The 21,887-nt window shown below is 38.5% G+C and overlaps 1 protein-coding gene across 5 annotated transcripts in view; it reads left to right on the forward strand.

Annotated features, from left to right (window-relative positions):
- Positions 1-21,653, forward strand: part of LOC134220919 (tropomyosin-1) — a 28,673-nt gene extending 7,020 nt beyond the window's left edge. For 2 of the 5 annotated variants that reach the window (XR_009982106.1, XR_009982108.1), the window contains exons 2-6: positions 7,822-8,254; positions 8,322-8,541; positions 8,610-8,787; positions 9,436-9,922; positions 20,627-21,653. Coding sequence is in view for 1 of the 5 variants with exons in the window: in XM_062700072.1 (XP_062556056.1) it covers positions 7,881-8,254; positions 8,322-8,541; positions 8,610-8,787; positions 20,627-20,709 (855 nt within the window). In the remaining 4 variants the exon portion in view is untranslated. Of the gene's footprint in view, positions 1-7,818; positions 8,255-8,321; positions 8,542-8,609; positions 8,788-9,435; positions 9,923-20,626 lie in introns of all 5 variants that reach the window. The other 3 variants (XR_009982109.1, XR_009982107.1, XM_062700072.1) reach the window with 3 other exon arrangements.
- Positions 21,654-21,887: the final 234 nt, after the last annotated feature.

A 21,887-nucleotide genomic window follows, 5' to 3' on the forward strand; every position in this document is an offset into this window, starting at 1 on the left:
AAGATGTCTTTGATAGAGAAGGCTCAGGAGCTGGAAGACGCCACATTGTACCGGTCGCGTGCTTTGGATACGTCGCAGTCACAGCCTGCGTTGAAGCATATTCGCCTTCCATAAGCCCTGCTATAAACTTTCACAGGTAATATGGACGAGTGGTTGATTTCCCGGGATTTGTATATCATGTTGATCCACCAAAAATTTCCATTACCTGAATGGATGTCTCACAGGTGAACCCGAGGCTATCCATCAATAAGGCAACACTTTGACGATACATTATAATGACAGCAAGTTAATAAGGAGTCAGCCTCGAAACTTCAGTCCTATCTGGAAGGTTTTGAACGGTTCATCTAAAATCTGCACCAGCTTATTCAACCCGACTTCCAAGGAACAGGATTTCATCAAGAATCTAACAGTGTTTTTTAAAAGAGGGGTCCATTGTTTGGTTTGATAACTTCCATACCTGCTCAAAGTTCTATCCGAGCGCTACCTCAATGGACAGTATTCCAACGCTTCTATGTGTCGGGCCAATACAACCTTTCGCGCAATCACAATAATGCTTTGGGTCTGGTTCAATAATCACAAGGCGGATTAATCACAAGGCTGTGGCAATGATCAAATCACGAGTTTCCGAGTTTTCCCGCAAAATGGATTTCTTGTTCTGTCGCAGATTACGGCAGATGTAACACAAAGACCATCGAAGAGGCATGTTGGGATTTCCCTAGGCTTGAAGTTGGCGGATCCAGAATTTATTCGAATATTTCCCGCAACATGGTGTAGAGGATAGAATGAACCTGAAAAATCATTCGACTTGTTTGGTAACATTGTTTGATAAAGCGATATCGTAATAAAAAATGAAATACTAAACTAAAATATTTACAATTGTCAATAATAAAATCAGAAAAATTAAAGCTCTTTTAGTGGAATGTATTAAACCGTCTAAGACGAATTAAGTACTGTCCATTTAATTCCACCAGTTAATTTTCGTTACCTTTGCAGATACGTATTTCGACCACAACTGTGTGGTCGAAATACGTATCTGCAAAGATAACGAAAATTAACTGGTGGAATTAAATGGACAGTACTTAATTCGTCTTAGACGGAATAATAAAATAATGATAGCAAATTTGAAACCCAATCATAGTAGGCATGTTATATGACGGCATACTACGAAGCTGAGACTACGAAGCAAATAAGAAAAACTCAAAGGTGCAGCCCAATCGGGTTGTACGCAAAGGTGACGTTGAACTACGTAGCTGTATGTAATGTACAGGTTTTCGACTTTTCTGTTCGATGAGACCAAAGCAAGCGTGTTTCAAGCCCAGGGTGAATCTGTTTTCGCTGTTTATCCTGCTCTCCTGAGATTGAGTGAGATTTTAGACTAACATTTAAAAAGGATGATAAAAATATTTTGTCAAATAAACGAGGATGAATAACACTCTCAAGCGATCACATATCCAAATTATCAATTAATAAAAACTCGCTAGAGAGTAAGAATCGTTCGATAATTGTATCTTAATTCGAAGCATTATTGGTGAATGCTACTTTTGAACTTTTTTACCTACATAACACCAAAACACAATGCCAAACATTCGATTGAGCTGAATTGTTTACATTAAATTGGTATTAGATAAGTTTGGTTAACATTAAAATAATAGCTTTTGTGTTGCAAGACTTGAAAAGTTATCGCCGATAACCACTCGCCTACTTTTCACACCTGCGAAGTTATCAAATGATAATTCCAAAAATCTGGCTGATAGTGTACCGCTGCGTTGCCTTGGCCGCTGCTTGACAGTTTGAGAGTTTATTGATAATAATTATCATTCCTTCACGTTAGGAGTCGGACTTTGCATTTACTCCAGCAGACACCAAGAGCCGAAGAAAAAATACCAGAACGCATTTACTGCAGCAGCGAAAAAGATTCCGAGCCTCTCTACTGGCATCAATAGACGTAAGCGAGCAGCTGTCGTCAAACGCCCCCATGCTTTACAAAGAAAACGCGCGTGTAAGTTAGCAGAAACGAGTTAAAAGTCCTGTAAGTTGCATTAATTTGACGTCTATGCCGGCTTGAGGTTCCCAGTTAGCCTTGAGAACAAAGGCGCAGAATCCGGAGATGGCGAGATCGATTCTCGATCCGATCTAGAATGTTTCGGGTGGGAAACATTCTCACACCCTGGGCATAGTGTATCCATCGTACCACACAAGATACATACTAATGCAATGGCGGGCAAGGAAAGCTTTTAATCAATAACTAAAGAAATACTAATAGTTGTTGAAAAGCAGGCCAAGTTCCAGTTGGAATGTAGTGCTATGGAAGAAGAAGCTTGCAATGCACTTATGAGATTGACTGATTCACCGAAACCAATTCCTAAACTGTTAGCAAGTTTCAATACTAAATACTATCATACGTATATATTGTAATACACTGGAGTAATTTTTTATGCGGATGATATGGGCCACGTGAATTAAAACAAAGTTAATCCCCGCGTAAATTCCAAAGTATGTCTGAATGAACCGCAGAAATCCCGAAATTGAGTGAAATAAAATCGCATGAAAAGCGATTCGAGTATAAAAAACCACGTAAAAACGGCTTCAGTGTACATCGGGAATGAAGCGTTGACTCTTCCTTGATCGAATGGTCCAAGAAAATTGAAAATCCATTGAGAAATGACTGAGATATTAACGATTAAAGTCTATCATATTTTCGTGACGTTTTTCGATTTTTTGCAATTTTAAAGTGTACCCCAATATAGAAAAGACAGACGTAGTTCTACGTCAAAAATTGAAATTCAATCTCAGTAGGCTTGCATGGAATGCTAGATTTTTCAAAGCGTGGCGTAAAAAACAAAATAATGAAGATCATTGAGTGTTTGATTCTTGATGAGTTTTTCTTCAGAACCCACGCACTGCTACTTCTTGTTGGGTCAATAATATTCAACTTTGGAGTAGATCGACAGATGTACGGCTTCGCTATCGGGCCTATTTGGATTAAGAAAAATCTACCTCTATAGTGGGTATGACGATGATTTGGAACCACTGCTGAACCTGGTTGGATTAATAAAATCCCACTCTGGGATGCAGGTTGATTTCCAGAATCGCTATCGGACCTAGTATAATCATAAAAAAATCCTACTTTAAAGTGGGTTGGATGAAAGCCAGAATCGCCATAGGACCTATTCGGCTCAAGAAAGTTCAACTCCGGAGTCTTTGGATGGTTCAGAGATCTCACTGGACGTAGTTTGTTTAATGAAATGCAAATCTGAAGTCGGATTAAAGAATCTAAATCTGATGTGGCTAGGTCAGGTACAACCGGTCTTATTTAGGTCAATTCATACCAAATCTGGAATCGAAGTGACTATTAGACCTTTAACGGATACACATGGAAAAACATTCATTTTACATTAATTCCTCATTGCTGTTAAACATAACTGTTCCGGAAGTCCTTCGGTGGCCGTAATAGTGACCAAAAATTTTATCAATCGCAATGTGGGTCGAACTTCATGATTTTCAAAAAACTTTTTAAAATACTCTCCGATTTTATCTAATTCAATTGGCTTCTTCAGCCCGATCTCAAAGGTCCCTGAAAATTTGGAATAGCTGCCAAAACTAAATTAATTTATTTAATTGTAATTTCATTCATCTGACAAAAATAGTCTTAATATTATTCAGTTTACTTATTCTATAAGCGAATTGAGTTTGGCTGGTTAAATCCATAAAGAGTGCGATGAAAGCTTGATTGCAACTGAGATCGCTGTCTTAGCATTCTGCCTGAAGTCCTAAAGTTAAGCGACCACAAAAGATGCAATTGGGTCCTAAAGCCCTACATCGTTTATGGTTGTAAACGATAGTGCATCGGTCAAGAATACTTGAACCGATTTATATAAATTCTGATTATAGTCTAAGTCCGTATAAATGGTATTTTTGTGTTTGAGACTTTTTAAGACATGTTTTTGGCTGATCATCGTCTGTTGCTTAAAAGGCAACATATCAGAACGAATGAACATCAGCCCAAAACTTCAGGCCCACATATTAACTGTCAAAAGTTGATTCAAGTGCTCTGCGGTGTTTTGCTAGTGCGTTTGAATCATATTATTCTGTACGTCAAACAAGACCGAAAATGTCGAGGAAGCATTTTCCATCAATTTTTAAATTTCAAATTAAGGAATGTTCCTTTCGACTTTTGAGTCGGAAGAAAAACTAACGCATTCAGGATGATTAACTTCATCGTGCCCTGAAAGAAAATCGAATATCGATTCTTCATTTTAGGACCCAATTTACGTCAGCGTTGAGCAATTTCTCAACAAATATAGCTTGCTGCACCGATCAAGGGTTTCGAGGCCAAGTAGTTGACATCTGTCGGTGTACGCTGGAAGGTTTGCGGGATCACGCCACGGTAGATGTTTGAGGGCTATCCGTAAGAACCTTTTCTGGACCCGCTCAACTCGTAAGTTTCACGTTACGTCGTTCAGCGCCCAACAACAGAAGCCGACAGCACAAATCCACTTCATATAAAATGTTGATGTGGAAATAAAAAAAATAAAAATTTCATAGAGCGAACATTCATTTGGCACCTCCTGAACGCTGGCGCCCTTGGCGGGGGCCGCACGCTACGGCGCTGGTGATTCTACTACTCACATCGCCATTCCGTCGTTGAGAAAAGCCAAGGGGCGATGGTTTTCGATGCGTCTTGTAAGGGAAGTACATGCGTATCAGTGATCCAGGAAGATTTGCGTTCCGTGAATCAAGCAAATCCTCATTGTGGCAAGTGTGAAGAAAAATATTCCGTAAAATCTTGGTAGACCATAAGAACAGTTCGTAGGAGACAATACTGTGGTGGCAACATGTCGGTGGGCAAGTATTGACGGGAGATAAGTAGGTGAAGGCGAATCTAGCGCTGGAGAGAAAGGAAATGCTTCAGCTCGATCCAGATCCAGACGTGGATTACACGAAGTTGCGGGAATTGGTCGAAGGAAACGGAAACAATTTAATCCTAAGAGTGTGGATATTGTAACAAGATGGAGGAAAGCTAGACTGGGAACAACCAGGGGCTATTAATAATAGGATAAATAGCTGGGATGGATCCCGATCAACCCAAGTAATAGAGGTGGCTACGAATGAAACAAAAAAGAGAAACGACGATCCGTCGCATACTGCACAGCACCGGAAACGAAAAGGTTTTGGTGGCAAAGTTTAAGCGTTTGGCGACATGGTTGATTGAAACTGTTGAGATTCTCAATTGGCGATTAAAGGTTGCATGAAGAAGAAGAAGTCGAAGGATGATATTAGAGAAATATTGCACGGGGAAGCATACGGATTTTTTTTTAAACTCTTCTCAAAAATTCTAGAAGCGATTCAATTAAAAATGATTGGCAGTACGGAGTTGGACTTTTCTTATACTGTGTATTAGATATGATATCATAAAATAAAATTTGAAATCGAAAAATTGCGTTTATTATGCAGTAGAAGGATAGTCCAACCTCGTACTGCTAACCGTTTTTAATTAAATTGCTCCTAGAATTTTTGAGAAGAGTTTTATTAAACTTCCCATATGCTTCCCCATGCAATATTTTTCAAATATCATCCTTCGACTTCTTATTCTTCATGCAACCTTTAATCGTCAATAGAGATGGTCGGGTTTTACATTTTGCAAACCCGAATCCGACCCGAACCCGATTCGTAAATTCCATTCAAACCCGGACCCGACCCGAACCCGACATGAAAAATCTTATCAAACCCGACTAGTACCCGACATTTTTACATTCGTAATCCCGAAACCCGACCATCTCTAATTCTCAACAAGGCTCAGGAATCCACGAGAGAAGTCTTTTGGTTCGACGTAATTAAATACAGTAGAGGAAAGAAAACAATCGGAATCAGCTGCTACACGATAACAACATGAGGAATTATTGTTCTAGTAGGCCATGTAAAACACATTTATTACACCCAACCGGCGGATGTTAGATTTTATAACAATTCTGTATAAGAATCTACCAGAACCTGTATAAGAACTGGGCATATGCGAAATTGTTAGATTCTTATACAAAAAATGTAAGCTCTCAAACAAATATTGTAAGAAAAGCTTACAAAATTGTTAGATTCTTATACAATTCTTGTGTAAGAATCTAACAATTTCGCATATGCCCAGTTCTTATACAGGTTCTGGTAGATTCTTATACAGAATTGTTATAAAATCTAACATCCGCCGGTTGGGTGTACCCACCGGCCACCAATGGGTGGAACCGGTTTCACGGATTTTACGGAAACGGCCATATCTCACGTTTTTGGTGTCCGATCTGTGAAATCAATTTATCAATCAGCTCAGGAAGAGCTCTAGTTTATGTAAAAAATATAAAAAGAGTCAACAAAATACAAAAACGCTCAAAAAATAGGATTTTTGACATGCCCTCAAATAATTCGGCTTATCTCCGGTATTCAGCGGTCTGAACATGGATTTGAAACAGTTTCCTAAAAACTTGATTAATTTTTCAGTCGAACACTGTAAGAACCAAAGAAATCGGTTGATTTTTTACATGGTTATGGTCATTCGAATTTCGATAAAATTTTGCCTGTCCCGATCATTGTGTCCAACCCCGTAGTTCATGTTTTCCAACATATACAACATTTCCTCTATCCAGAGCTGTCAAACGACAACGTAATTCAAGTTAAATGCAGTTACAGCTAGGAAGTCAATCATTAGCCATTTTGTGTTCGTAGAGGTCTGTTCTTTTCTTTCATAAATTCTGTAATTTTAGAGTGGAGGAGTACTTTTAGTTGTGCTACTTCAATAATTTCTATCCCTCAATCGAAAATTACTACGAGCGACTCACAAATAGCGTGGAAGGTGGATGCAAAATGCACTATTATTTATAATACACATCAATACCAAGGGAGAAACAAATTAACTTTAAGCTACATTTTGACTTGACACGGCAAGTGAATTGAATAACTCAGTTTTTTTCGTTCAAGTGAGTTGAATGATGGTGTTTAGACGTTCAAGTCGCGATCAATTCAAGTGACTTGTTCAATTAACTTGCCGTATCTAAACTTAGCATTCGCGAGCGCTGGTCAGAGACCGTATTTTTTATTTTATTTAATGTTTTATTGTAGTGTAAGGTACACCCAGGTTTTTTTTTACGCGGTTGGAATTCGTTAATTTCTCGGTTAACCTGAACTTTTACAGCTTTTAAAATACCCCCTGAATTTTCTTTGATTTTTTGTGAATTTTTTGATGGGGTTAACTCATTGCTTCATTGACCTTGAAGGTCTTAAACGACCAAAACCAAACCGTGTAAAAAAAAACCTGGGTGTACGTGAATAAGTCATGTCCAGTGTTATGTAAAGAAACGATTGTAAATAAACTGTACAGTGTCGTGTTGTGCAAATAATCATATGTTTTCAAGCCCCAGCTGATCGGGGTAATTCCCATACAATCGCTCATCGGTCAAACCAAGGAAAGGTCACATACAGTCCACCGGAATATCCACCCGTAGCGGGAGAATCACTACGCACGAGATTTAACATAAGGTTTTTTTTTCTCAAGAAACTCTCTGCATTGGCTTATTACGAAAAAGACGATATCATCATTTTCATGGCATAAATCATGATTTTTTTCATTTCACTACTGTGGATGTCCTCTTTAAATTCTTCGTTATCAATTTCCAAGGAAGTAGAATTATTATTAAAATCAAAGAATTACAAGTAATTTCTCAGCAGTCTTGATTTAAAACAGCAGTGCAAGGACCAGCACGAATTCCTTATTTTTCTGAATGTAAATGTTCAATTTCAATATCCAATGCAAAATATAACATTTTTCGTTGTTTCCAGCAGCAACCGTTGTGTTCAACCCTTTTCTTTGAAGGCCGGAGTAACCCAAAAATCCATCCACCATGGACGCGATTAAGAAGAAGATGCAGGCGATGAAGCTGGAGAAGGATAATGCCGCCGACAAAGCCGATACCTGCGAAAACCAGGCCAAGGAGGCCAACCTCCGTGCCGACAAGATCATGGAGGAGGTCGCTGAGCTGACCAAGCGTCTGACTCAGGTCACTGAGGATCACGAGAAGTTCAAGAACACCCTGGAGCAGGCCAACAAGGACCTCGAAGAGAAGGAGAGGACTCTGACCTCCACCGAGGCCAACGTTGCCGCCCTGACCCGCAAGGTCCAGCAGGTTGAGGAGGATCTGGAGAAATCCGAAGAACGCTCGGGCGCTGCTCTGTCCAAGCTGCTGGAGGCCACCCAGTCCGCTGATGAGAACAACCGGTTAGAATTGGCGGTGGCGAGATGTTGATTGAGGGGAAACTAATTTATGATCACTTTTCATTTGCAGTATGTGCAAGGTATTGGAGAACCGTTCCCAGCAGGATGAGGAGCGTATGGATCAACTGAGCAACCAGCTGAAGGAAGCCCGTATGCTCGCTGAAGACGCTGACGGCAAGTCTGATGAAGTGTCCCGCAAGCTGGCCTTCGTTGAAGACGAGCTGGAAGTCGCTGAAGATCGTGTCAAGTCCGGTGAAGCCAAGATCATGGAGTTGGAAGAAGAGTTGAAGGTAGGATCTAATACTTTGACGAATTGATATGCAGAGGGTGTCATTCAATTGTTGAATCAATTCTCAAGGTCGTCGGTAACTCGCTCAAGTCTCTGGAAGTCTCGGAAGACAAGGCTAACCAGAGAGTCGAGGAGTTCAAGCGCCAGCTGAAGTCCCTCACCATCAAGCTGAAGGAGGCTGAGACTCGTGCCGAGAACGCCGAAAAGAACGTCAAGAAGCTCCAGAAGGAAGTCGACAGACTAGAAGGTAAGTTGAGGAATAGGGGATCCGGGAACTTGTTGCCATCAGAAATGCGTCTACCATTGTTTATGGTAGTCATATGGGTGGCATGGCAAGTTCCTGGAACTGGAAACACTGATAACCAACACACAGTGATAACACTAGCTGTTGTAGCGCTCACTATTTCAACAATTTACCACCCAATATAATACATTGCCAAGTTGTGACAGCTGTAGCTTCCGATCTTAATAGAATTAATACATACGGCGTATTCCACATGCCTTCTAATCCTGAGAGGCTTTGGATAGGCTTATTGGAATGAGTTAACACCCCTTTTGAGCTTTCGATGGGTACTAGCGTAAGGCAATGATTGAAAATCCAAGTATTCAGCACACCAAATGTACATACATCCTATTTAGTAGATTGTGACTAGCCGTTTGAATTACATTTTGTCGAAACATCACAAACCTCACAATTTGTCAAATCATTTATGTCAAAAGAGCATCGCGTCATCCGGAGAAATCATCGTCGTCTGCAAAAACATCAACACACAGTGATCTACATCTGCTCCATTAGGATCTTGCGGCCGCCAGCCATCAACAGTGTCGACAGGAGCCCTAAATGAACTATTCGTTTATAAATCCATCAAACTTCTTCTACCACTTCTACTTCCAGACAAATTGATGAACGAGAAGGACAAGTACAAAGCCATCTGCGACGACCTGGATTCCACCTTCGCCGAACTTACCGGATACTAATCTCTCCAATCTACTACTACTTCTACTATTACAACTAGCAACTACTAGCGCTGCTATTACTACTGCAACCATCAGCGTCAGCTTGCCCATAGCAAAACCAACAAACCACCACCGCCAACAGACAACTCAAATCCAAGGAGAAGCGATTCGGTTCGTTCCATTTCTTTAGTCTCGCTCACATTCTCTGTCTATTGTCGTCTGTTACCGTCCGGGTGTGGGACGATTGTGGATGTCCAATACCAACATGCCCAGTGGGACCGATTATAACAGCAAAAAAAAGCTCCAGGGTGTATCTGTTTCCCTCTCCCAGCGCGTTTTTGAACCCAAAAAAAAATGTGATTGACCGAGAATCGGATGTTGTTACGATTTTTTGGCGAGAAAGTGATTAATGTTCTGTTTGATAGGTACTTCGAATTGCATTTTTATTATTTTTTGGTTTTTGTTTTCGTTTCGTTTTCAGATGTTTACGTTCAAAGCGTTGTCTCAAACAACTGTGTACAATACACACTACTTGTACATGTTACTCCACTGTTATGTGTTACAAAAAGCATTCCATTCCATGTGTATCATATGTTAAGTTAAGCATCGTTCAGCTCATAAATAATTATTCCACTGTTGTTAAAGGCTCTGTGGCGTTTGTATTGTTTAAAATCTTCAACATTTTCATTTGAGATCATTCAGACCATATTGTGGTGTACTTTTCTGTATATTACTAGTGTCAAGCTAAGACTATCTCTTTCAGAACATTGCATATCGTTCTTCTTCTTTCTTACGTCCGTCAGTGATTTACCGAACCATGATTCTCTAAATTTTCTCATCCTTTGATTTCGCAAAAATAGGTTTTCATGTTTATGAGCTGATTTGTATTACATTCTTAATCCAAGTAAAAACAGATAAGATGTTTCCATTCCTTTGCCAATTATTAGTTTTGTCAAATTGGTTTAAAAGTCACAGTAACTCTCTTACGAAATATTGTTCTGTAAAATAATATCCACTTTAACAATCAACACTGTCTTCCAATTTCCACAAAAATACAGTTGATTCTTCAGTCCTTCGAATCATTCCCTCATGGTGTAACCCTAATTTTATTTTGAGTCAATTGTTATAACCGTTATAACCGAATCTCCCATGGACGCAGTACCCATTCGACAAAATTTGATAAATTATAATTATTTTTTGCATCCGCGTGATCTAGAACCGGATGTATTTTTCGATAAAATGGTTTGTAGACATCCACTTCCACTTTTGATTGAATGTGTAGACCAACTGTTCTCTAACCAAATTTATTTTCAATCAAATGCCTTTTCGGTGTGAGTGGTTAAAACCACTTCTCATTGCCATATTTTTCAGTAATCAAATGAAAAGAATGTACATCAGATGATGGGATTCAGAACAGAAATATCAACATAAATGACTTGGCGATGCGCTTTTTCCAGTCTAACCATCAAGTTATTCGCATCACAAAAACTTTCAATGTTGGCATTGTTGGTGGCAAAATGAAAAAAATCAATATGCAATACTCCCAAAACTTTTCACAGAACGAGAGTTTTTTTTTCGTAGAACGCACAAGCAAGTGAACAGAGTTGATCTACGAGAAATTCTGAACATAAATTAGCAAAAATTTATCCTAAATTCCGTGGGAAAATCATCCAATCTTCCAAGCGAAATACTAGAATTTCTAAGGGAAATTCATCCGATATTCCACGAAATCTTCACTCGAAAATTTATTCAAACTTGTATGGGGAAATTCATTTGAATCTCCAGGTGCAATTCAAGATTGCACGAAAAATTCATCTTGTTTTTCCAAAAGGAATTCATCCAGTTTTCCTTAATGAATTCATTTGTTTTCTATAGAAAATTATTCATTCAAAATTTCATCAGATTTTCTACGAAAAAATCGTGCAAAATTCATCCGACTTTCCACGCGAAATTCAGCCAAATTTCCACAGGAAAATAATCCGAAGCTATAGATAAATTTCATTATAATTTACATGGAAAATTCATCCGCTTTTTTATGGAAAATTAATTCGATTTTCCCTAGAGATTCATCATAATTTCTTCGGCAAGCTAACCCAGTTTTCTGATAAAAAATATTTCCGTTTTTCCAATAGGAAATCATCAAATTTTCAACGGAAGATTCATCCGTGTTTCTACGCGAAATTCATTTAAATTTCCACAAAAAAATCATTCGATATTCCTCGTGAAACTTATCCAGTTTGTCATTGGAAATTCATCCGTTTTTCATGAAAAACTCATCCGATTTTCAACGCGAAAATTATCCACGACTTTTCACGGGATATTCATCCGAATTTTCGCAAAAACTCGTCCATATTTCCAGACGAAATTTACTGAACATATTACTGTAAATTCATCCGATTTTGTATGAAAAGTTAAACGATTTTTTCGCAAAAATCATTCTAATTTCCGTCTAAAGCTCGCCCAGTTTCCAATTAGATAATTATTCTATTTCCCATGGTAAATTTATCCCAAATTTCTCGCAAATTTGATTCACAAATTTTTTACGGTAATTTCAAATTTCCACTAAAAAATCATTCGATACTCCGTATCGTAAGTCATGGCCTACTGACGCTCAATTCAAATTATGCTGCTTTGGCGCGGTTGCGTATGACAAGTCACGAGTTATATCCATAATATCTGCAATGGATATTATGGATATTACATATTGCCAAACGAGAATTCAAATAACTATAAATTCATGGCACACATTTCCCCTCTTCTCGAAAAAAAATGAAAATAAAAAGTTTTCACGGTTAAAAAATGATTAAGAAGCAACATTTTAATTTGATTTCTTTGCGAAATTATTATTTGATTTCTTAACACATATAAATTATTCCAAAATTCATGTTGAAACTACTTACAGATGAGAAAATTGTATAAAATTGTCTCAAAACTGTGATAGATTCTGTTTTTTAATTTCTCATGATTGTTATCAAAATTGTAACGACCCAAGGACTTTTGGAATTCGTGGATATGCTCCAGAATGATTCAGAGCGTGATTGTATGGTCCACACAGAATCTTCCGGTATGTTATCAGACCTGCTGCCGCCGGAGAGTGGAACCGATCTTCTTCTACATCTAGGCTAGGATAACTTTGCATTAAACTTTGAGAACGGTATACAGCAGCGGTTCTCAACCTTTTTCTTGAGAGGTACCCCTCCAAAGTTTCGCATTGATTGAGGTACCCCCTCTTGAAAGTAGGCTTCCAAGCCTTTGAAAGAATAATTCCGAGCCTCTTGAAAGAAGCTTCTGAATCTCTTGAAAGTAGGCTTCCGCACCTCTTGACAAGAAACTTCCGAGCCTCTTGAATGGCGGCTTTCGAGTCACTTAAAAGAAGGCTTCCTTTGCATTTGGAAAGGACGCTTCTGAGCCTCTGGAAAGAATGCTTCCAAGCCTCTTGAAAGAAGAATTCTGGGCTTCTTGAAGGGAGGCTTCCGAGCCTTTTGAAATGAGGCTTACGTTTCACTTGAAAGTGAGTTTGTTTTCGAGCCTCCTCAAAAGCGCCTCCGAGCTTTTTGCAAGTAGGCTCTCGGTACCTCTTAAAAAGAGGTTGAGCCTTCAGTGGCGTAGCCACGGGGGTGGTTTTGGGTACAAAACCCCCCCCAGAGACAAAATTTTGGGAAGAATTTTTTTTTCGAAAAAAAAAAAATGTTCAGAAAACCCCCCCCCAGACCAATTTTCTGGCTACGCCACTGAGCCTCTTGAAAGGAGCTTCTGGATCTCTTGAAAGTAGGCTTTCCCACCTCTTGATAAGATACTTCTGAGCGTCTTGTAGAGAGGCTTTCTAGCCTCTCGAATGGCGGCTTTCGATCCCCTTTCGAGCCTCCTTTCTTTTGCATCTTAAAAGGACGTTTCTTAGCCTCTTGAAAGTAAACTTCTAAGCCTTTTGAACGAAGAATTCCAAGCTTCTTGAAAGGAGGCCTCCGGCCTCCTTAAAATCAGGCTTCTGAGCCTCATGAAAGTAGGCTTCCGGGCCCCCTTAAAACGAGCCTTCCGGGTCTCTTGAAAAGAGGCTTCTGTACCTCTTAAAAGTAGGCTTCCGAGCCTCTTGAAAGGAGCATTCCGAGCCTTTTGCAAAGAATCTTCCAAGGCTCTTGAAAGTAGGCTTCCGGGGCTCTTGAAAGGATGCTTCCGAGCCTCTGGAAAGGAGACTTCCGAGCCCTTTTTAAAGAAGGCTTCCGAGCCTCTTGAAAGGAGTTTTCCGAGCTTTTTGAGTTTTTTCGAGTCTCTTGAAAGGAGGCTTCCGAGATTTTTGTAAGAAGCCTTCCGACTTTCTTGAAAGGAGCCTTCCGAGCTTTTAGAAATAAGACTTCCGACCCTCTTAAAACGAGGAGACTTCCAAGCCTCTGGAAAGGAGGCTTCCGAGCATCTTGAAAAGAGGCTTCCGAGCCTTTTGAAAGGAGGCTTTCGAGCCTTTTGAAAGGAGGCTTTCGAGCCTCTTGAAAGTAGGCTTCCGAGACTCTTGAAAGGAACTTTCCGAACCTTTTGAAAAGAACTTTCCGAGCCTCTTGAAAGGAGCTTTCCGAGTCTTTTAAAAAGAACCTTCCGAGCCTCTTGAAAAAAGGCTTTCGAGCCTTTCGTAAAAAGGCTTCCGACTTTCTTGAAAGGAGTCTTCTCTGAAAAAACCTTCATGCCTCTCAAACGGAGGCTTACGAACCTTTAGATTCTAGATTTCAGTTCAAAAGCATATTCCTAGCATATCATTCAACATTTTGTTTAGATCAGGTAGATTGCATTGAAGATTTTTCAAATTTGCTCCTTCGACGTTTTGTCCGTTTGATCTTTTGTTCCGCAGTCCTTCATACGCTGTGGTGGTTGAGCAGGGCAGGATTCAATTGGCTTTGATTTACTGATCGTCATGCATATTATGTACCAAACAAAGTTTTGAAATAAAAAATACGCAATTATCAAAACTTCATCAATAAGTTTCGATTGGAATTGATTACGTCCGCCATTATGATTTTTTGTCCGAGGTACCCCAGGTTGAGAACCGCTGGTATACAGCAACCTAATGCCTCGCCAGTTATCGCATACAGTTAGGCCACCTTTTTTGGCACTAAAATACCCTGCATCCAGTCGACAGGGAAAGTTACGCTGTCCTAGATATTACGAAATAAATAATGCAGTAGTTGAGCGGATGTCGTAGGGTCAGCTATGGGCATCTCGGCTGATATGCGAACGACCCAGTGGCGTAGCCAGAAAATTGGTCTGGGAGGGGTTTTCTGAAAAAAAAAATTTCGAAAAAAAAAATTCTTCTAAAAATTTTGTCTTCGGGGTATTGTATGTCCAAAACCACCCCCATGGCTACGCCACTGGATCGACCCCAGGGGCTTTGTTCGATTTCATGCTTTGTATGGCTGTTTGAATCTCTAGCAGTGATGGTGATTCAGTATTGTACGTGTTATTCGTCGGATCCTAGACAGATCATGCCGAAGGGTAGAGACTTATCTGGTACTTGAAAAAGCAGTTCGAAGTTCTAGCTGATCAGTTGGGTCGACCATTTCTTTTGTTCGTGTCATAATCCACAGAATAGCTTTTCAACGAGGTGCCTTCCTCCTGTTGACTGTGTTCGCATCCATCGTCACTAGTCTCAGAAACTAGGTACAATGAAGCACCCCATTTTTTCCAGGGGTTCGCATTTTGTTTAAGTCTATACTTCATTCGAAACCAATTACGTACAGAGCACTTTTTGCGCTCAATATATTTCAGCTATTTAATACTCACTTGCTCATTTGCACTGGTGCTCAAAATATTTCAGCAATTTTGAATACGCACTGAGCAGTTTTGTGACCTCCACTCGCGCTCCATTTTTTTGCGATTTCATTACGATTTCATTTCATTACATTTTTGCGAACACCACTCGTTTGCAAAATGTTTTAGCTGTTTGGATACGCACTGAGCATTTTTGCGAGCACCACTCGCGCTCAAAATATTTTAGCCGTTTGGATACGTACTGAGCACTTTTGCGACCTCCACTCGCGCTCAAAATATTTAGCGATTTTGCACATGAGTTGAGCACTTTTGCGAGAACCACTCGCGCTCAAAATATTTTAGCGATTTAAATACGCACTGAGCACTTTTGCGAGCTCTACTCGCGCTCAAAATAGTTTAGCGATTTAAATACGCACTTAGCACTTTTGCGAGCTCCACTCGCTCTCAAAATATTTGAGTGATTTTTCACACGTGTTGAGCACTTTTGCAAGCTCCACTCGCGCTCAAAATATTTTAGCGATTTTCCACACGTACTGAGCACTTTTGCGAGCACCACTCGCGTTATAAATATTTTAGCGATTTTTACACGCACTGAGCACTTTTGCTAGCACCACTCGCGCTCAAAATATTTTAGCGATTTGAATACGCGCTGAGCACTTTTGAGAGCACCACTGGCGCTCAAAATATTTTGGTGATTTTCCACACGTACTGAGCACTTTTGCGAGCACCATTCGTGCTCAAAATATTTCAGCAATTTTGAACACGCACTGAGCAGTTTTGCGAGTACCAATCGCGCTCAAAATGTTTTAGCGATGTTGATACCCACTGAGCACTTATTCGAGCACCACTCGCGCTCAAAATATTTTAGGGATTTTCCATATGCACAGAGCAAGCACCACCCACGCTCAAAATATTTTAGCGATTGGTTGCTTTGCAGACGTATTGTAAGTCATGGCCTACTGACGCTCAATTCAAATTATGCTGCGTTGGCGCGGTTGCGTATGACGAGTCACGTGAGACGTAAGATCGATAAGATATTTTATCTGCAATGAATATTATGGATATTACACATTGCATATTAAACATTCAAATAACTATAAATTCATGGCACACAGATTCATCTGAATTTCCACACTAAATTCATACGATTTTTTGTGGAAAACTCATCCTGGTTTCCATGCGAAATTCATTAAAATTTCCACAAAAAGTTCATTTGATATTACACGGGAAATTCGTCTAGATTTCCATTGAAAATTGATTCAATTTGCATTCAAAATTTACCCGTTTTTCCATGGAAAAGCAATCCGATTTTCCAAGCGAAATTAACTCACGATTTTCCACGGTAGATTCATCCCAGTTTCCATGAGAGATTCATCCGAATGTCCACGTGAAATTCTTCCAAATTTCTCGTTGATCAGTTGGGTCGGTCAGTAGCTGAACATTCCAGTTTAACTTTGAAACTACATGTTTTATAGTGGAGATATTTCCGATTTTTCATAAGAGCTTCATTTGAATTCACTCAGGAAATTCATCCGACATGCCAAGCAAACTTGATTACATTTTCCAAAGAAATCCCATCCGATTTTCCTTGGTAAGTTCTTCTACTTCTTCATGGAAAATTTATCCAATTTTCCACGTTAAATTCATCCAAATTTCCGCAGGGAACTTCTTCCGAATTTCAAGATGAAAATTATTTATATTTCCACGGAAATTTCATCCGCTTTTTCCGTGGGAAACGCATTTGAATTTCCAAGGGAACAACGTTTAAAATTTCCAGGAAAAAGTAATTCGAATTTCCATGGACACTTCATTCGATTTTCCAAGCAAATATCCAAGAAAATATCATCCGATTTTCACCGGAAAACTCATCTGGATTTTCTTCACGAAAACCACGAAAAATTCATTTAATATTACATAGATTTTTTTTCAGATTTCCAATGGAAATTCATCCAGTTTAGCACTGAAAATTCATCCGTTTTTCCACGAAATATTCATCCGATTATCCGCTTTTCCACGTGAAATTTTTCCGAGTTTTCTCACCCAGTTTTTCAGAGGAAATATATCCAGTTTTCCTTTAGAAAATCATCTTATTTTCCACGGGAAATCAATCGATTTTCCATGCAAAATTTCATTTATTCCACAACAAATTCATTCGATATTCCACGGTAAATTCATACAGATTTCCATTGGAAATTGATACCGTTTGTCATTGAAAATTCATTCGTTTTTTCGTAGAAAATACATCTGATTTTCCCCGCGAAATTCATCCACGAATTTTCACGGCAGATTCATCCGAATTTCCACGTAAAAATCATCCAAGTTTTCTGGCGAATTCTATTCCAGTTTAACACATATAAAACACATTCGTTTTTCCGCGGGGAATTCACTCGACAATCCAACTGAAATTTGTTCAGGATTTTTTACGGGATATTCAACCGAATTTCCACACGAAATTCATTCAAATTTCTGTGAAAAACTCATACGGATCCAGGTGAAAGTTATTAAAATTTTCAATAAAATTCATCCAGTTTGCCATTGACAATTCATCCGTTCTCCATGGAAGTTTTATCCAATTTTTCACGTAACATTCATCCGAATTTCCAGGCGAATTTCATTTCTGTATTGCATTGAAAATATTTTCAGTTTAGTATTCGAAATTCCTTGGATTTTTCATAGAAAATTCTTACGAATTTCCACCCGAAATTTATCCGAATTTCTACGCGAAACTCATCCGAATTTCCGCCGGAAATTCATCCGACATTCCAAAAGAAATTAATTTCAGCATTTAGGGAAAATTCATTTGTTTTTCCACGCGTAGTTCATCTGAATTTGAAAGACAAATTCTTTCGAATTGTCACCACAAATTTTTTCCGATTCCCCACAGGAAAAATCGATTTTTCTCGTAAAATGCATCCAAATCTTCAGTCAATATTCATTCAATTTCCATGGAAAATTTATCTGAAGTTCCATTGAAAATTGTTCGTTTTTCTGTGGGAATTTATCCAGTTTGTCATTGGGGATTCATCCGTTTTTTCACGGAAGATTCATCCGAATTTTCATGCGTAATTCATCCGAATTTTAGAAAGAAAATCACCCGGGTTCCGAGGCGAAATTCATTCAGATTTCCGTGAAAAAATCATTCATTGGAAACTCATCCGTTCTTCATGGGAATTTCATCCGAATTTCCAGCGGAATTCAATTCCAGTTTTCCATTGAAAATACTTCCAGTTTAGGTTTGGAAATTCCCGATTTTCATAAAAAATTCTTCTGAGTTTCCTCGTGAAATTCATCCGTTATTGCAAAAGAAATTGATTCCGACTTTCAGGGAAATTCGTCCGTTTTTTCACGGAAAATTCTTCCATTTTTCCACGCGAAATTCATCCGAATTTCTGCGTGAAATTAATCCGAATTTCCAGGCAAAATTCATTCAGTTTTCCATGGAAAATTTATTTATGTGGGAAATTCATCAGTTTTCCATGGAAAATTCATCTGAATTTTCATGCCTTATTCTCCCGAACTTTAGCGAAACACTCATACAAGCTCCGAGGCGAAATTGATTCAAATTTCCATTGGAAAATCATCCGTTCCCCATGGAAATTTCATTCGATTTTTCATGCAAAATTAATTCGAAATTCCAGACAAATTCCATTCCGGTATTCCATTGAAAATACTTTCAGGTTTATATTGGAAATTCTTTCGATTTTTCATAGAAATTTCACGGGAAATTCATCCGAATTTCCACGCGAGATTCATCCGAATTTACAATAGAAATTGATTCCATCTTTCAGTGAAATTTCAACCAATTCGTGGAAAATTCATCCGTTTTTCCGTTTTTTTCCATGCGAAATTCATCTGAATTTCATGGTAAATTCATAAGATATTGAAGGTGTAATTCTTTCAAATTGCCACCGAAAATTTCTTCCGGTTTTCCACGAAAAAATCATTCGATTTTCCTCGTAAAATTCATCAGAATTTCTGCGGGAAGTTCATCCAAATCGCCAGACAAAATTTATTAAACAGTCATGGAACATTCATCCGATTTTTCATTGGAAATTCAATCGATATTTCATGAAAAAATCATCAAGTACTCCATTGGAAATTCATCCGGTTTTCCATTGAAAACTCATTCATTTTTCTGTGGTAAACACATCCTGTCTGCCAATGGAAATTTACCCGTTTTACCACGGAAGATTCATTCGAATTTTCACGAAAACCTCGCCCGGATTTCGAGGCAAAATTCATTCACATCTCCACAAAAAAAATCATGCAATGTTGCATTGGAAATTTATCTAGTTCGCCATTGAAAATTCATTCGAATTTGCAGGCGACATTCATTTCTATTTTCACAGGAAAACGATCAAATTGTCCAAGGCGAATTCTCTAAAATTTCTTCGTAAAATTCTTCTACAGTAAACATTTTCTCATTATTATTTCAATTTAGCAACGGTTTTTTCGAACCGGAATTTTTTTTTGAGGAAATGCTTCTGTCGAAAATAATATTCTTTGATCGGCAATCATACCAAATCTTCAACACATCTGACACTTATTCTAGAGTTTCTGTTCGAAAAGCCCTTTCATACATTTCATTCAGTTTGTGTCTTATCACTATTCATACATCAAGTTGTCTTGTGAGATGGTCTGATTCATAAACAACAAACAACCGTTATTTGTTTTACATCGTTTGTACGTTCATGGTGTTTCTCAAGGTTATTCGTTACTTTGTTATATACATAGATAAGTTTATTGTATCGTTATTTATTGATTAGTTATACATAACAAGGCTTCCATAGATTATTTTTGATTGCTTATAACTTCGCTTGCACTGCTTCCACTCGATTTTGCTTCCTATAATGCTTAGGGTTTGAATTTTGTGCAATCCACCAACCACTAACAACGATTTTCCAGGACGAAACAATTAGTGTATACAGAAATTATCAACACATCTGTAAATCGAGCATTTTGGATCTATTTTATTTCCCACTCATGAGCCAGTTTTGGTAAAAATCTCAATCCTCAAGCTCTCATGTACAAGCAAACTCAATTTGATTGTCAAAACGAAACACTTATTGGTTATTGAAATTTGTAATACGCGAAGAACACTATTTTTTTTCTGATCATGCAATCCTTTAAACGTTGTAGTAGAATCGTGAACGATGGTTATCCAATTAGTCCGTTGGGTTTCGTCTTGCACTTGATTTATATCCTTCACATGATTTTTTAGGTTTTTCAGATTTTACCAATACTGCTCATGGAATGGTCGCAAAAAGAACCGCCTCCATTTCGGATTTTGTTTTTTATTTTCATCAAATGACATTTCCTTATTCCATTATACTAATTCAACTTTTCTTCTGTTTTACACATTTTCTCCCTCGAAACAGACGAATTGGGCGTCAACAAGGACAGATACAAGTCTCTGGCCGACGAGATGGATTCCACCTTCGCCGAGTTGGCTGGTTACTAGGAGACATTAGCAACTTTTCTACGTACTGCTTTTAACTTATATACAGAAACAACTGTTTGTATCTTACATACATACAACCATTTTTACTTACACCAAGAGATAGAAAACGGTTTGATTTAGAACTTTTCCTCGTGGTCCCACTGCAGAAGCAATGCACTAAACGATCGCACCATCATCACCACCGTCACTAGAAAGTAGCAGCGAACGAAGAAGAAAAACAGAGAGACATGAAATGAAACGCTCCGAAGCTCCTCCTCAACCAAATAAATATTACACCTAAGACATCGTAATTTCTGAAATATTTTTGTTTTGAAGCAAGCAGCTTAAAATTCATGTCTTATCGTAGGAAAATATTAGGGAATAATTTACTGAATCATTTGATTAGTGAGTAAGAAATCGTAGCTTTGTCCCACTTAGGATTAAACAGAGCCGTATTGTTGTTGTTGCAGCCAGAAAACAAGTTCATGGTCAGAAGCCAAAGGAAGATTACTGAACAAGCGAAGATAAAATTGAGAACCATTCAATGTAGAAATTATACCGTAGCGAAAATAAGTTTTAGAACCCTATTCATTGGAAGATTTGTATAGGAAAATCATTTAGAATCATTGATGACGGAGCCAGAAACGGGAAGACTCAAATCGATTCAGCAAAGTGTTGGTGTTGAGCCGAAATCGCCGGAGTGTCACCCCGGAAGTCATGTATTAATAATATCTTTTAATAAAAAAAATGTGAAAACTAAACTCCCAGACATCTGCACTCGATGCGAAAATCTCTGCTCAGATTCGGATCGCATGTCTTGGAGGCACGCGATAACCGAGTTGTATACTGGAATCCTCTATTTCTCTATTTTTATTAGAAGAAATCGAAAAAAAAAACCTATTTATTGTAACGCTAAGTCTTGATTTATTTTTGTATAATAAACGTTTAATTATTAGCTAAGGTAACCGGTCGTGGGGTTATTTCTTGACAAGGGGCTGGAATTATAAATTCATTTTTAGTCATTTTCATAATATTCTTCAGAAGCATATAGTCCTCACTCGTAAGCGCTTTTCCACTGTTCATACATTGACATTAAATACCAAATCTGGTCGAAAATTTTCTCAACTTCCCTAAGCATAAAAGTATTATCGTGTTGAGGTTAGCCCCATAAAATGTTAGTATGCCATTTGTGGGGATAT

Source organism: Armigeres subalbatus, chromosome 3 (assembly GCF_024139115.2).
Source record: "Armigeres subalbatus isolate Guangzhou_Male chromosome 3, GZ_Asu_2, whole genome shotgun sequence".
NCBI lineage: Eukaryota > Metazoa > Arthropoda > Insecta > Diptera > Culicidae > Armigeres > Armigeres subalbatus.